The sequence below is a fragment of the Thermochaetoides thermophila genome, assembly GCF_000221225.1.
Source record: "Thermochaetoides thermophila DSM 1495 unplaced genomic scaffold scf7180000011820, whole genome shotgun sequence".
Lineage (NCBI taxonomy): Eukaryota > Fungi > Ascomycota > Sordariomycetes > Sordariales > Chaetomiaceae > Thermochaetoides > Thermochaetoides thermophila.
The window spans coordinates 1,406,970-1,423,274 of NW_006383036.1; the positions used below are offsets into that span (position 1 = coordinate 1,406,970).

Below are 16,305 nucleotides of genomic sequence, written 5' to 3' on the forward strand. Positions count from 1 at the left end.
GTGATGTTGTGTCCTCTCAGAGCCCCAGACACTCAGGAACCCCCCCTCCACCAGAAGGACCGCCACTGCCGCCCCGAGCCGGGAAGCCGACCGGTGCTCCAGGTCAGACCCTCGTCGCCGCGTCGCCGCGTCCCCGGCGCCCGGGCCCCGGCTCCTGCATGTTTCTCTGCCCAGTGGCAGAAACCGTGCAGCGCGCGCTATCTGTCAATGGATTAGCCTGTTTTTCAGCTCCCGCTTTGCTTTTTGCCTTTGCCCTGCCGGCCGTCATCAGGTTCTAGGATAACACACCACTTCATCCACTCCCCGTATCTTGATATCCGTATGTGGACCATCTGCATTATATGCCCTGTAATCCTCTGTCGTGTAATTCCACGCTGCAGAGTTCACGGGTTCCTCCGGATTATACATTACCTGCACTGCCCTAACCTCACACCACGCTACACTACCTACATACTTGCACTGCCGGAGTGTTCCGCGGCCGAAGTGCAGGCTTCGTAGGGCTGCATCCCGAATCCGAAGGGCTTCGGCTTTCCCTAGCTCGGCTTTAGTAAGCGGGTGCAATCAAAAATACGATGCACTTCGGGCCGGGAGGTCCCGAACAGTGACCTCATCGCCGATGATCTTCATCCGTTCTGCACTTCCAAGACTTGATAACACATCAGATTATGGTTCTTTACATAACACAAAGTCGTAGCAACCAAAGCAAGAATAGGCCACTGATGAAATGACCGAATCATCTTGACAGGGGCGAGCAAACCGCCACGCAGCTTGAGGCCAGTCTGACCAGCCTGGAGAGCAAGCTGGACGAGATTCTTGCGGCTTTCGGGATCCCTCCTGAAGAAAACGAGGGCACTGGCGACGCAGGAGTACCCTCCGGCCCAGAAAAGGAGGAAAGCGAGGGCAGGTAAATGGTTCGATGGACGGGTGGTTCAAGGGGGAAGGGATGGGAGTTGGCGAAAGGGGGAGGTGCTTTTCGCAGTTGCTTGCCCAGTGTGTGCACTTAGTGTGGTAGAGACATCAGTGGATAGACAGAGGAGCATATCATGATTATGACCGTTAACCACAGGAGCAGTCCACTAGGTTCGAGGAGGTACAGCATGTACATATTCAACCAAAGGGCCCAGTAAGCCAGATTGACCAGGGCCAATCAAGACGTATTGTGGTATTTGTACGGATCAAGGGTGAATGATCATCAATCATAACCTATCTTGGATGACGAAAGGGCACAAACCACTCTTAGCCAACTCCTGAAACGTTGCCTTGCCCATGTATCCTGTCCCTTAGTCCTTACCCTCCGGGTTCCATTGATACCATGCCGAACACCATAGCAACCCATTAGACCCGACATCATCAACAAATCTGATCCAGGCCAAACGGTCCGAACAAACCAGTTGCGAACCTACGCGACAAGCCATCCCACCAACCCCCCTTCCCTCCCCCGGCTTACTCATCCCCCACAACAGCGGACCAGTCTTTCCGGATATACAGTTCGTCCAGCGTATCCGTTTTCTCGATGACCAGCCCCTTCTCGTTCGCCAGGTGAAGCAGGCAGATGAAGCAATAACTGGTAGAGATGTCATCCATAACTTGTTTCGGGTATACCCTCTGCAGGCTGTTCATAACATCCGTGAAACGCAGAGTTGGGTCCTTGTCTTTACCGTTGGGGCCATCGGCCGATTCGGGGGACCGTTGCTCCTCCGCTTGCCTGGCTGGTGTCTGGAGTTGGCTTGTGTCGTTACTATTGGAGCTCTGTTTTTGGTGTTAGTAGACCAGAACTATCGGCAACAGGGGGGAAGACGTGTGCATAGCGAGTAATAACGTACCGTAAGCTCATCAAAGCCCATACCCTTCCAGATCTCCTCCTTCAGCCGACGGACATCAACTTTCTTAGCCACGCGCGCGTATTGCACATATTCAGGTCTGACGCGCCGGCCCTGCGTGACAAGGTTGGTACCAAACGCCCCATCACCGGGGTTTTGGCCCATAATGCCCGTCGCCAAGTCCTGCAGCCCGGCTGTGGAGTTCATGCCCGGACCGCCAGCGCCAGGTTCTGGAGAAAAGTGCTCCCGTGCATCGGAGAAGCGGTCCATGTCATCATCGTCGTCCATGCCTCCGGCAAACGGCAGCCCGTCGTCCGCGAAGAAGTTAGCGTCGTAGTCACCCTGCGGAAGGGGCTCATCGTCGTCGTCGGGATGACGGCCAGGCCGGTCGTTGCCGTTTGCGAGAGGTGCTTTCTGCGTGGCCCAAAAGGCCTCGTCGACTTCGCCCTCAGGCAGATCGTCGTGGCGCTCGGAATCAATGTTACCGATGCGGCTTGTTTTAAGGACGCGCCGCCGACCCATGCGAGCCTTGGGCTTGAGGAAGAGACTGAGGAGCTGCTTCGAGCTGAAGTGCTTGTCGTCAGGGAGGAGGTTCTTAGTCTTGGACTTCCAGTCCTTCTTGGGCATCGAGATGGTTGCGTTGGAGGATGCCTTCGTGTATATGATCTCGGCCAGCGCCTTATCCAAGGGAGAGACGAAATCGATCTCAAAAGGCTGCTTCTCCTTGCGTTGCCGCGTGGGCTCGTTGGGCTTGTTGACGTCCTTGATCTTTCGTATCCTCCAGTGTTCGGCACTGGTCCAGTTCTTCTGAAGGGCCTGGTCAAAGTAGCTGAGGATATCTTCGTGGATCTTCTCCGCTGACCTCGGTTGGGACATCGCCACTACGTATTCACCAGTTCCAGCGTCCATCAGGTCAGCTCCATCGCCCTCACCATCCCCTTCGGTACCATCGCCAAGCCCGGCATCATACACGCGCATCGCGTGTGGCTCCAATGCAGCCTCCTTTGCCCAAGCCTCACCTCCCTCGCCGAAACCGACGTCTGCCCCCATGTCAAAGGTGCCGAGCCCATCGTCGTCGTCAAAGCCATCTGGGTTCTCGTCATCAATGAACATGGCAGACTTGTTGCCCAGACTACCGAGGCCGGGTGTCTTTTCCTTCTCCTGGTCGTGGCGCCAGTCATCAGGCACCTTCAGGAAAGGGATGTAGAGGGAACCTGACGGGTCGCCGAGATCGAACGTCTTCAGGGAGGGGCACACGTCCAAGCTGTCTAGGATGCTCAGATCAGGGAAGTATTTGGCACCAAGCGCAGCAACGTCAATTTCGACATCCTCATCCTCTTCCTCCGGTTGGGTTTCGACCTGCCCTGGTGCAGAGGCATCTCGATCGGTCATAGAGATATCGCCATCGGCATCTGCATCCTCAGAATCGGGGCGCTCATCATCGGCCTCTCGGCTAGGCTTGGCGCTGGCTTCAGCTACGTCCTCGGCGTCATCACTGCTGTCGAACACGATGCGGCCCTGTGAGTCAATCATTAAGTGGTTCAACAATAAGCCCTTGGCGCCACCCTCATCGAAGTCGGCGGATGCTTTCTTGAAGAACGGATCGACAGCAAATTCCAGCTCGAGTTTCTTCAGCTGGAGAGAAGCGAAGGATGGGGCCAGAGTGGCTTCAGATGATCGCTGGGTCTTCTTCTTGGGCTTCTTTCGCACAGTGCCGTCCTCATCGACCTCCTCTTCCTCCTCGTCATCATCCTCCCCACCGTCTTCCCGGTCCTTCTTTTTGCTGTCGCGACTGTCAGCCAAGCCACTCAGCAGCTTGCCTGTCTCGGTTGCGACACTGTCAACACGGCTGGTGTAGATCTTGACGCAGCCGTCCAGGGTGCAGCTGGCCTTTTGGAAGTTGACGCTGTCGCCTTCTTTCAGCAGGGACATATCGTGGAAGTAGTCGATCAAGGCAAAGTTCCACGAGTTGGCGGCGTTGATCTTGTTGTCCGTGGCCATCTTCATCCACTCCTCGAAGTTGGCCAAAATAGGGACGCGCTTCATCGGGGTAACAGCCCTACCGCCAACCACGACTTCCTCATCGTCGAGAAGGATGGTCTCGCGAACCGCGCTCCGGCGCCGATGTGGCGTCCGCGGCGTAGAGTTGGGGGAGGCCCCATGGTCGAGATCAGGGTTGAAGGCGCCGCTCGACTTGCGCGGTGTGCTTGTCGCGGCGGAGCGAATCTGGTTGATCTGGGCCTCGTGAGCGGCCTTACGGCCCTGGGCACGTTCGGCTTTCTCAATCGCATCATCGGCAAGAGGCAATCTGTCAGCATGCCGTCAGTACGGGGCTTGTCACGCGCGTCAGAGACGCTGTGCAGCTGTCCAACACAGACTCACTTGGCTGGAGACTTGAAGGGAGACTCGAGGAACGAGCCAGATCCAACTCGGCTCCCGCTTCTCCTGTGCGGCGCGACGCGAGGCATCTTGGTTCCGGAGTGTCAGTGAGCGAATGAATCGGGTTGTGGTGGTGGGAGTGCCCGTGTCTGGAGACGCGGTGACCCGGGACTGGGACTGGGTTGGGGTTCTGCAACCTGCGCTCGTGGGTTGACCGTTGCGTCTCCAAACTGTTTTGTTTACTTTGGCCCCTTCCCCGCAGGTTGCGCACGACGATTGGCCGAAATGAATCGAGGCCCCAGGAGGGGCTGTGCTAATCATTCACGTGATGATAAGCTCTGGCCTCGATAAGAGGCAACCCACCTCATCCATCATCGAAAATCAGCGATGGACACTCTCCCGGGACCGGGTCAATCTCCCCCAAACTGTGGGAAGCATTCCCAAAATTCTTGAAAAAGATCGAGCTCAGTTTGGATGTTTGCTCTCTCCTCTCTTGTGCAACGAGAGACTAGGTACGGAGCCATAGAACCAAGCTTGTTAGCTTGGTGTTGAACCCACTCCATCTGGTTTTTTGCCTTTCATCAACGATGACCATTTCCTGTACAGGCAGGAGCTAAGTCACAACTGCTGGTGCTATGATCCGTATCACTCTACCTACCTAGTCCCTCGTCGCGATTTATTATTCCGCGTTGCGGGCTGCATCAACTCTCAACCCTATCACATCTTGCAACGTCCATCACATCACCATTGGCTGGCAAGATCACGGAGTCTGGCCAGTGTTGTTCATATTTCTAAAGGCCGCCTTAAGACTCAGTCTACGCAGCGGATTGTCGACAACCTGTGCCCATCCAAGCCCCAGACTAACTGCCCATCAAACTGTTGTCCCCCACAAGCCACACGCGATCGCTGCAAGAGACACACCACGTTGCAGTCGGCCAATCGGCGGCCCACAAGCCGACAGCGGCAATGTAGCCGAGTGGCGGGGCGCGATGAGACATTGCGACGACGACGCAAGAGGCCATTGATGAGAATCGCAAGAGGTTATTACTTAGCTGTACTGCTTGCGACTTAACCTCAGTCGCTAGTCTCCAGATTCACAGTGTCGACCATGGCCACATTGCGGGCTTGCCTGATGGGATGACCTCATAGTCACGGGCCCGCTTTGACAGATCAAAGCATCTCAATTTGAACTCTAAACTCTGGTGTCGTTGGAAGAGACGACGCACCGTAACCACAGAGCTTCCCGAGGTACCTACGCATTACTCGCAGCCAGCGGGAGCTGGAAACCGTCAACACGCTGCATCGCACACATCTACCCCTGCCTTTCCCTGGTCGACCGATCAAGTCGTTCGCTATCTCACCGGGCTTGCACATCATATCCCCACCATGCTTCGTTCTTCTCGAGGATCCCGGTGACGCCTTCAATATGACATCTCTGCGAAGGCACAATCGCGACCGCCCAGTTGCGGCGGCCATGATACTCGTCTCTGTGATAACGGCTATCGCTCTCTTCCAGCATGTCCCCGTAACGGCCTCGAGAGGTGCTGGGAAAGTGGAACTCCGCTCACGGGCCTTCCAAGAGCAGGCAGTTGGCTGCCGTGCGGTCCATCGGGCCACCGATCAGTGTGCTTTTGTACGGACCAAGTGTGAGGATGATGAAGCCGGACTCCTTCCATACCTGACCTTCTACTACTGCACTCTAGGAGGAGCGCGACCTGTTGCTTTTGTTCTCCTCGCTACTTGGCTTGGTCTGCTGTTCACCACCATCGGCATCGCCGCCAGCGATTTCTTCAGCGTCAATCTTAGCACCATCGCTACTGTGCTTGGTCTCAGCGAGAGTTTGGCCGGTGTCACTTTTCTTGCCTTTGGTAATGGCTCGCCCGACGTCTTCAGCACGTTTGCTGCCATGGGTTCCAATAGCGGAAGCATGGCTGTTGGAGAGCTGGTTGGCGCTGCTGGTTTTATCACGGCTGTTGTGGCCGGCTCCATGGCCTTGGTCCGCGAGTTCAAGGTCAGCAGGCGAACGTTCGTAAGGGATATCGTGTTTTTCATTGTTGCGATCAGCTTCACCGTGGTCTTCCTAGCCGATGGCGAATTGCATCTGTGGGAGTGCTTCGTTATGATCGGCTATTACATCTTCTACGTCATCGTTGTCGTTGGCTGGCACTGGTGGACCGCGCGCAGGAGAAGACAGCGCATACTTGCTGCCGCCACTCAGTCGCATCTCTATGGTGTATCTGGATACGGAAGCGCGGAGCTGGAGCCTTATCGCGATGAGTTCGAGGAAAACGATAATGAAGCGGCCCCTATGGCGGCTGGCCGTCTGCCGAATATCTCTGAGCCTGCAGACATAACTGTACTGGAACTGGGTCCCCGTATTGAGGTTGATGGCGTGAGAACTTCTCCTGAGAGTCCGGATGTTGATGATGAAGAACGAGGTCTTCATGTTGCCGCTGAGATGGCCAGCAGCATGCGCGTCAACCGCCCTCGATGGGCCAGGAACAACTCTACCATCACACCCATCCGACCCAGTCTTGTGGGTGTACTCGAGTTCCGGTCAGTTTTGTCTTCTCTCCAGAAGGAGAGGAACATGAAGTTGGGCCCTCTCCACTCGCGGTCGCAATCATTGAATCAACCGTACTCTACTCCAGACGAGTCGCGTGGCCGCTCAAGAGTGAAGTCCCTATCACTCGAAATGGGCTCAACCACTCAAGATCGCCCCTTTTCGTCGGCGAATTCCTCATGGATCGCACGTATCGCCAGCCTTGCCCGCCCGGAGGCATCGTCACAGCCTGGAACCCGTGCAAGTTCAGTCGCGCGGACAGTTGATGGCAGGCTCGCGCCGCCCTTTGAAGGTCCCACGTCCGATTTTCTTCAGTCGCCAACGCAGCCCAGGCAGCCCCTCAAGTTACGAACACCCTCCCCCAGTGGTCGGTCCAGCAGACTTTCCTCGCCGCCTATGTCTCCGTTCCCAGTCATCTCAGAATCGCCTGGTTTTCTTTCCCCTCGGCACGAACCACTCACACCTTTTCCTTGCCCTGCTCCCTCGGAAGAACGGCATCATTCTTTGCCACCCCTTCACATCCAGGTTGAGAATCATAATCATAGGCCGGCTAGTTGGTGGCCATATGGCCTATTGCCCGCCCCTCAGGTGCTCCTTGCCACGTTCTTCCCGACTTTGCAGGGCTGGAAAGAAAAGACGCTTTGGGATAAGATAGTGAGCTTGGCCTCACTGCCAAGTATCTTCTTCCTCGTGGTGACGTTACCGGTGGTCGAGACCGAGAAGGAAACCAACGAGGCTTCCTTAGAAGCAGAAGACTTAATACTTCCTTCTCCGGCTCTACCAACCTCCGCGGGTTCTGTTCCCAATGGCGCGGAACCTCGACCCGAAAGTGAATGGCAGGCCTACCGGAGAAGAACGCGTTCTGCGACGTCACGGTCGTCACGCCCGAGCTTGTCACCGTCGATCTCTTCCTCACATATCCCTGCTGGACAGTTAACCTCCCAATCCCCGTCAATACCTCTCGGTCATCAAGAAAGCCAAGCAACCACGCTGATCCCACTTACCCAATCACAGCTTCCAAAGTCCGACTCATTCACCCCGTCCCCTGAGCGAGCATCGTCGGTGTCTCCAACTGGTTGGAACCGATGGCTTGTTTCCCTTCAACTTTTCACTGGTCCTTTGTTTGTTGCTCTCATACTCTGGGCCAATATGGCGGCAGGAGATGATAAACTAGAGAATCCTGGAAAAACCTTCGTAAAGTTCATTCTTTACAGCCTGACTGTTTCGCTTTGCCTTTTTGCCACTTTGTTGGTGACGACAGACCCTGATACGAAACCACGGTTCCAATATCTGCTTTGCTTTCTAGGCTTCATCATTAGCGTCGCATGGATTTCAACCATTGCTGGGGAAGTGGTTGGAGTCCTCAAGTCATTCGGGGTGATACTGGACATATCGGAGGCTATTTTAGGGTTGACTGTGTTTGCCGTGGGTAATTCTCTGGGTGATCTGGTCGCAGATGTGACAGTCGCTAGGTTGGGGTATCCTGTAATGGCACTGTAAGTCTCTTCTCCCCGCTTTACTTCGACGACGTGCTAACGATAAACCTTTAGGGCGGCCTGTTTTGGCGGACCAATGCTCAATATCCTCCTTGGAGTTGGCATTGGCGGTGCGTGGATGGGCATCAATGCCGCAAAAAGAAGGCAACGTAAGCATCCGGGGTTACCTCCAGACTACCGGCCGTACCGCATCCATGTCGGCAGCACACTCTTGATCTCAGCAGTCACGGTGCTAACGACGCTGATCGTGCTACTTATTGCTGTGCCATCAAATAACTGGGTCATGAACCGCCGTATTGGGCTGACGCTTATCAGCATCTGGGTTGTCGGAACTGTCATAAATTTGGTGGTCGAGTTGACGGGGATCTGGTCAGACCTGCCGAGATACATACTTGCTTAAATATACTCATTTTGATTTTGGTTCATGAAAGCTCATTTCTCACGTTTAGAAACGACACAACGTTGGTCTCCAGGGTCTACGCAACCAACGAGTTGCTTCAAAGCCAGCGCTCACGGCAAGGCTATGACAGTAGAGACTGCGGTAGCACTGTTTGACGCACCCTGCCATCTGTATCATTGCAGCAGCATCGTCCGGTTTGGGTGTGCCGAGATTCACTCGTGTTCAACGGAGAGGAAGTAGGCTGACTTCATTCATATATGTGGCCGTTGCCCGAGAAGTATGGGCTCCAAGGGCGAAGTCAAGAAAGAGACAATGCCACATCCAAGTATTACTGGTGCGCCTTCCCAACTACTGCTTATGTACATGCATGATTACTTCTTCGGGGGAAGGGGGCGGCGTGGCATATTGTGCAATGAACGCCGGTGCAGAGGATGCGTGGGCGAGCAAGTCAATGTGAAATGGCCAAATCGAATGCTCGGGAACGTCATCCATACAACAGCCCTACATCCTTGATTTGTTGAATTCATACTGAGACAAGAGAGGTTAACCCCGATACAGCACAGACTACCACCTATGGAAATGGCATGGGCGTCTTAAGAGCCAGATCTCTCAGTCGATCTGAGATCTTGTTCTGGCAAGGATACCAGTACCTAGGCAGTCAATCAAGGACAAGGTAAACCGACTGGATTTGCCAGCCTTTTCCCTCCGTACTGCCGGCCACATGGCACCCTAGTATTTTCGTGTACCCAAATCACAAAACGGCGATCCTGGAATCAACTCGGACATCTGGATGAATATGTGTGTTGATGTACGGAGGTTGTGCGATGTTGACCCCCTGGAGTCGAAAACCCCCTCCCCCCCTTTTGGCGATTCAGAAGAATCCGCCCGCACAAGGTTTGCTTACCCCGCTGTTCTATGGTGCTGACAGCGAGGGGTGGGGCCCACCTTCGATTGCTTGTCCTCTAGCGAGTGGAGGAGGGGCCCAACAAGAGAGGGGCAGCCGGGCCCAGATGTGCCCCACCAAAACCACTGCATCTGAATGGAAGGGGGGAAGTGCCGGGGGAAGTTGGGGAACGGTGGCCCAGGGTCGAGACACGTACAGGTCGCTTCACCGAAACTTTGAGTTTGACAGCCTTTCTGTCTCTTTTGCTACATAACACCTGTGCTTGTGTCCAACCGCTTCTTGAGAGTCTCTCATTGCGTGTATTTGGGTTGTTGCTTCGAATTATCTTGAGATCACGCTCTCTTCTTGCCCACCAGCAGTCTAGCTGTCTCTCTGTGTAAGGAACGAGCATCCTCCTCCATCTCCGCCAGTCCAACAACCCCTTTCGGATAATTACAATGGCGACTTCCTACCCTCCTCTCGCCGAGCGCGAGATCAAGAACACCATCTGCCTGTTTGATGTGGACGGCACTCTGACGCCTGCCCGGCTGGTGAGTCTAATATCATCTCCCCAAGCCTTGCAATGGCCCCATGGACAACAACATGTTCTAATCGATGTCGCCCTCGCAGAGCGCCTCGCCTGAGATGCTCGACCTCCTCAAGCGGTTACGCCAAAAGGTCGCCATCGGCTTCGTAGGCGGCAGTGACCTCGCCAAGCAGCAGGAGCAGTTAGGCAGCGCCGAGGTCGATGTGACGACAATGTTTGACTTCTGCTTCGCCGAGAACGGGCTGACTGCCTACCGGTTAGGCGAGCAGCTACCCTCCAACAGCTTCATCAAGTGGATCGGCGAGGAGCAGTACAAGGAGTTGGTGCGCTTCATCCTGCATTACATCGCCGACCTGGACATCCCCATCAAGCGCGGCACCTTCATCGAGTTCCGCAACGGCATGATTAATGTGTCTCCCATTGGCCGCAACGCCAGCGTCCAGGAGCGGAACGACTTTGAGAAGTATGACAAAGAGCACGGTGTGCGCAAGCAGTTCGTGGAGAAGCTCAAGGAGAAGTTTGGCCATCTGGGTCTGACGTACGTTCCTTTTATTATTTTTTAAATCTCTTCCCCCCCCCCTTCCCCCCCTTCTTCAGTTGCTAATGAACCTCTCATCCGGCCAGTTACTCCATTGGCGGTCAGATTTCGTTCGATGTCTTCCCCAATGGCTGGGACAAGACATATTGCCTGCGGCATGTCGAGGCTGATGCTGAGCGCCCCGACGGTGTCAAGTTTACCACCATTCATTTCTTTGGCGACAAGACTTTCCCTGGAGGAAACGATTATGAAATTTACAATGACCCCCGCACGATTGGACACTCGGTTACCGGGCCTGAGGACACCATGGCTGAGCTGAAGCGCCTGTTTGACCTCTAACTATGAAGACCAAAGCCGAAGAAAACAAACATTAGGAGCGCAATGGATGTTAATGACTGATAAGGGCTGGTTGGTTGGATGGTTTGCTGTCGAACTGATATGGGTCGTTGCGCTGCTGGATCCTGGTAGATCTAGAGCATTCTAGTGGATGATGATTTAGCTCGATACCTTAAATATCCTGCCTAGCAATGCCGGGTCAAAATAAACATAAAATATAATGAATCACAAAATGAAGAGAAGAAGAAGCTGCTGGACAAGCTAGAAGGTTACGAAGCTCACTGGCGTTTTCTTTTTTTTTTTTCCTTCCCCCCCCCACCCACAAGTCAACAAGAGTGATGGTACGTGTGTGATCTCTCGAACATGGAAAAAACATGATGGCTGAACAAGCTACCTAGATCACAAATTATATTGAAGTGAAAATATCCAAGCAGGCCCACTTTGCACTTTCCGAACCAAAACACTTGCCCCCTTAGACCGCACAGCACTTAATCCTCCTTCTATCGCCTCTCAATGGCCAAACTCCAAATGTGGAATGATGACGGGACCGTACTTAGTCGTCGCCTGGAATGGTCCATCACTCTGGACAACAAAATCAACGGCAAGGCTCAACTTGCCAAGCCCTCCTGACCCGTTGCTGTTGACACTTCCAGCATACCCGTTCTGCAGCGCCTCCGGATCGTATGCGATGATGGCCACGTAGTTACGGCGTGCCATGAGCTTCTTGTGCTCGCGGGTGGCGCCCGACGCTTCCGTGTGGAAGATTTCCATCATGTCTTCCTTGGTATCGGATACCTCGTGTGTGGAGCGGTGGCCGTTCTGTGGGACGTAGAGGAGTTTGTTGTTGTGCAGCATCTTGATCAGGTAGTTGGAGCAGGGGGCTGCGACGACAGGCGAGGCGATGATCTGGTACATCGTCTTATGGTCGTGCGGGTGCGCGGGGTCATGGACGAGGCCAGCGCCGCAGCAATTGACGTCTTGGGAAAAGAGAGTTAGTCAAATATTTAGCAGCTTAAGGGAGAGAGAAAGGGAGGGGGGGCAGGGGGAGGAGGCAACCTACCTCCTGACAGGAACGTCATACGAATGCCCTTTTGCTTGGCGATACCCTGTAGCGTACGGATAAGATATGTCCGCTCCAGGTCCTTGGACTCATGCGTCCACAGATCCTTCAGCTCCTCGGCAATGTCGATCTCGCCGAACTGGTTGAGTACGCTGCCCATCAGCCCGCTCTTACCAACCACCTTCTTCACCTCTTTGAAGCCCTGCTGCACCACTTCCTTGCCGCCGACCACGCCTGCGACGGAACTCGTGACTTTGCCCAAAAGATTATAAGTCGTGTTGACGGCCTTCTTGCCAGTGGCGAAGGTGTTGGCTAGGGTTTCCACGGTCTCTAAGCGCGGGTAAATGACGGGCACCGAGATCATCCAGATGCAATGCTGTACGCTAGGCGGCAGCATGGCAACCTTAGGGAAGATGCCCTGGTAGGTCGGGCCGTCCATGACACGGTTCAGCGTGCGCTCGGAGCGGCAGTCAGGGCCGACGACGACGACAGCTGGGCCGAGGAACTTGACAAAGTGCCAACCTGTGCCGGTGATGGTGAAGAGATCCCTGTCGGAGCTGATGTTGCGCAGGATCTCGACGGTCGTGTGATGCTGGAAAAGCAGGTACATCTCGATGGCGATACGGCCTATGCCCTTGAAAACATTGGACTGTTGCATATAATCCGGGTACGAGCCGAAGCCATCGAAGCTAGTGAAGAAAAAGTTCAGTGAAAATGGTACAAAAAAAAAAAGACATGCGAAGAAAGGGGAGGGAGGGGGGGGGGGCCAAACACTTACATGTCATGATCATCGATCTGACATACGTGCGGGATTTGGGCAAACGCCTCACGAATAAAGGGCTGGTCGAAGTGGCTAGTATAGTAGTGGAAGTAGGCGTGGGCAACATCCTCCTGATGGCGTGCAGTCCACGGAGCGGACTTCCTGTTCTCACGACCCTGCATGCCGAGCCACTGCTTCAGCAGAGGAACCTCCTTCCACAGCCGATCGCCATAGATCTGGCCGCCCAAGCCGAGCTGGACGTGAAACCCTCCGCATTCAACATTCTTTTGGAGAATATCCTTCCACATGAACGTGACGCCACCCAGCTTTGCGCGCTCGTTCTGGTTGGTAGACGTGGAGAAGTCGTTGCCAGAGTGTGCGAGGATGCGCCAGCCCGTCTCGTAGCGGCCGGCGACGACAAACTCGTAGCGCGTGCAGCCCAAATGAGAAGTCACAGCATAGGTCCAGCGCTCGGTGCCATGGTCTGCCATCTGCAAGTCAACGTCATACTTGTAGAAGACCCATCTCTGGTGGGTGTAGATGTTCTGAGGAATGAGCTGGCGCGGGTTCGGCGAGAGGTCATGGCTCAGGTGGATGTGGATAGTCGGAGGCTGAGGAGCGTCCGTTACCAGCATGATGCTGCCATACCAGATGCCTCTCTCCAGGTCCATGTTGACATAGCGCAGATAGGGACCGAAGTAGACGCCGTTGGCCGGCTGAATCTTGTAGAGCTCAACACCGGCGCTGGGGGGAGGGCCGCTGAAGCCCCCGACGGTAGGGGCCACTCCGCTCATTATGCTCTCAGCATAGCCAGGACGAGCACCATGGAACATGGGCGAGGCCAGGCCAGCCTTGCCAGAGCCCAAGAAGGGAGAAGCAAGGGGGTTTCCGTACGTCGACAGGGCCGGGGACATGGGCGCCGGGTCGTGGTTAAGGGGTTGGGGGCCCTTGGGGAATTCCCACTGAGTTGCCTGGGTTGCCAGATGAATGTAGTAATACTGACCGGAGTTCTGGTCAAGGGCTGCGATCCATCCCTCGGGCAACGGAGGAGGCTGCTGAGCAGCGGCGAGAAGCGAGGGCGTATGAGTGAGACCGGGCTGTTGCTTTGCGTCGTTCGCGAAAGCGGGATGGCCAGCATTGTGAGCCTGGGCCGCGGCAGTGGCTGACGCCGCGGTGGAAGGAGCAGCAGCAGCAGTCGTGACAGGGTATTGCGCAGCAGCCATGGCTTGCTTCTGCGATGCTGCCGTATTTGCGACAGGCTGAACCTGGGCCGGGTGAACAGGAGCAGCAGTGGCCCCGTTAACAGCGGGGGCTACATTGACAGAGGTAGTAGAAGGGTGCTCAGCACCTGGAGGAGGTTGGGCTTTCTCGTTGGGGAATGAGGGGCCTGCATCGGGGTTGATGGTATTGTAGGCCGGAGGAGGGGTCGAGGTTTGCAGGCGCTGGAACTCCTGCTCGAGGATGCTGACTTGCAAGCTGGCGGGAGGAACGTGTGTGACGGGATTAGGGTTGTGGGGAAGGTTGAAGACGGGAGCAGAGGGAGCAGAGGCCGTTGCTGTCGATGCTGCCGTGCTCGTTGTCGGTTGTTGTGGCGCTGGACTTGATACGATGGAATCTCCCTGATAGACCGTAGGAGGACCATAGGGATTCTGACCTGGCGGTTCTGTGGGTGTCCAGGGCCGCGCAGGTGGTTGCTGTTGCTGTTGTTGTTGCTGTTGCTGTTGCTGCTGCTGTTGCTGCTGCTGTTGATGTGGTTGAACGGTCGGGCGCTGCCCCGCGTACTGAGCCATGCGCGCCTGGGCAGCAGCACTTGTTTGAATGCTGCTGATCTGCAAGCTGTTGAGAGTCGCCGTTCCTGGGATGCCCGAAGCGGCATAGCGAGCCTCGATATCACCACCAGGTACGACACCAGGCTCAACGATGGGAGTTTCAGGAGGGGGTGGCGATCCACGGCTGGCGCGAGTCGTCGAAGTTGAGGCCGTCGAGGAGAAGCGGTTGAGATTAGCGCCTTGATTGGTCTGGCTGCCGGAGCCAGCGGGAGGAGGATAGTAAGGCTTCTGCTTGTAGGCCTCGGAGATCTTGGTGGTTGAAGAGCTCACAGGAGCAGTCTGGTTCCGCAGGGGCTTCGCAAACAGCTCGCCATCGTCATCGGACAGGCTAGCAGGGCTCAGAGGCTTCGGCACAGTACTACCACGCCTTTCGGCAACCGTCCTCTTATCCCCCGTGCTCACCGTGGGCCGCAACGGGAATTCGCCGAGCCTGGAGCTCGACGATGCCGGCGGCGGGCTCCCGATGCGGGATGTGGGCGACGGCTTAGGCGACGTTTTGCGCTCATCGTCGTCAAGCGGGTAGGGCAAGCGAGAGCTCGGCTTGGAAATTTTGGGCTTATCGTCGTCAGGATACGGCAACGGGTTGGCCGAGCTTGTGGCACCCGGAGCAAAGGGGAAGGACGGCAGAGGTGGCAGCGAGGCGATCGAAGGCTTGGTAGACGATGATGACGATGACGATGTTGCGGCTACGGAGGAGGATGAGGAAACTGCGGGGTACTTGGGGCGGTTCGCAGACTGGCCGTTAGCCGGGCTCTGAGGCTTGAATATCCTCAGAGGTTCGACAGTTGGGCTGTCGCAGTCCTCGACCGAAGGCGCAGGACGGCTCAGGAAGAGCTCATTTTCAGGGACGTCGCGTGATCGGGAGCCCATGTTGGCGGCGGTCGCTGATCCCTGATGCAATGATGCAATGGTGATGATGGGACGAACAGGCGCGCAGCGAACAGTTGGACCCCCCTCACTTCGAACCTGTTCGGCTGGCGGACGGTGGACGACGGGATGACGGTTGTTGCTGTGATTGTGACCCCGCCCCCGCCAAAGTACTCAGCAAGCTGGCAGAGCTGGCAGCAAGCACCGAGTATGGAGATGGATGAAGAGGAGCAAAGCAAAAGTAGTGTCGACGTCGACGCCGATGATGACAGCTTGGATCAGGATCACAGCTTCACGCTTCACATGGCAGGAGACAGGAGAAGATGGCGGCGTCAGAGAATCAGGTAGTGCAGGGCAATAATGCAATCTGCGGCCAGACATGCCGGCCACACGGCACACACACACACACACACACACACACACACACACACACACACACACACGCACACACAACAGCCCTTCCCACAATATATTTAGCTCTTCTGAGGTCCAGTGGTATGGCATGATACTGACCTCCTGCCCAGCTGCAGTGTTCAGTGCGCTAAGGTGCACAAGGAGGAGCACAAAAACGAACCTGAGCCAAGTCCGCCCACTCCGGCCCCCAAGAGCAACAAGTGCCTGAAGATGTCCGATGATGACTGCGGCACCGCTTCTGTCAAGACTGCTGAGCATACCTCGCCCTTGGAGGTCATTGCCCAAAAGCATGGTGATGAGATCTCCAATTTTGTGGCCAAGCACCCTGGGCTGGAGGAGGTCCTCCAGGACATCCTGATGGCGACCATGCCACCCGGCGAGCGTGGCCTCCAGTCCCTGCAGTCGCGTTTTCC

General features: G+C 55.6%; 5 protein-coding genes across 5 annotated transcripts in view; 3 read left to right on the forward strand and 2 right to left on the reverse strand.

Moving 5' to 3' along the window:
* Positions 1–1,443: 1,443 nt before the first annotated feature.
* Positions 1,444–4,288, reverse strand: CTHT_0053810 (condensin complex subunit 2-like protein; the record flags this gene model as incomplete). Its single annotated transcript, XM_006695654.1, has 3 exons — positions 1,444–1,749; positions 1,824–4,128; positions 4,203–4,288. 3 exons carry the CDS (start codon positions 4,286–4,288, stop codon positions 1,444–1,446), a joined length of 2,697 nt encoding a protein of 898 aa, XP_006695717.1.
* Positions 4,289–5,625: 1,337 nt separating this feature from the next.
* Positions 5,626–7,028, forward strand: CTHT_0053820 (putative exchanger protein; the record flags this gene model as incomplete). Its single annotated transcript, XM_006695655.1, has 2 exons — positions 5,626–6,755; positions 6,851–7,028. 2 exons carry the CDS (start codon positions 5,626–5,628, stop codon positions 7,026–7,028), a joined length of 1,308 nt encoding a protein of 435 aa, XP_006695718.1.
* Positions 7,029–9,999: 2,971 nt separating this feature from the next.
* On the forward strand, positions 10,000–10,965 carry CTHT_0053830 (uncharacterized protein; the record flags this gene model as incomplete). Its single annotated transcript, XM_006695656.1, has 3 exons — positions 10,000–10,092; positions 10,172–10,626; positions 10,713–10,965. The coding sequence occupies 3 exons, from the start codon at positions 10,000–10,002 to the stop codon at positions 10,963–10,965; spliced, it is 801 nt and encodes a 266-aa protein (XP_006695719.1).
* A 507-nt stretch (positions 10,966–11,472) lies between these two features.
* Positions 11,473–15,481, reverse strand: CTHT_0053840 (uncharacterized protein; the record flags this gene model as incomplete). Its single annotated transcript, XM_006695657.1, has 3 exons — positions 11,473–11,939; positions 12,023–12,711; positions 12,801–15,481. The coding sequence occupies 3 exons, from the start codon at positions 15,479–15,481 to the stop codon at positions 11,473–11,475; spliced, it is 3,837 nt and encodes a 1,278-aa protein (XP_006695720.1).
* A 126-nt stretch (positions 15,482–15,607) lies between these two features.
* Positions 15,608–16,305, forward strand: part of CTHT_0053850 (uncharacterized protein) — a gene marked incomplete at both ends in the record, with an annotated part of 1,175 nt that continues 477 nt past the window's right edge. The window contains 2 exons of the mRNA XM_006695658.1: positions 15,608–15,822; positions 16,003–16,298. Of these exons, the coding sequence (XP_006695721.1) occupies positions 15,608–15,822; positions 16,003–16,298 (511 nt within the window). The remainder of the gene's footprint in view (positions 15,823–16,002; positions 16,299–16,305) is intronic.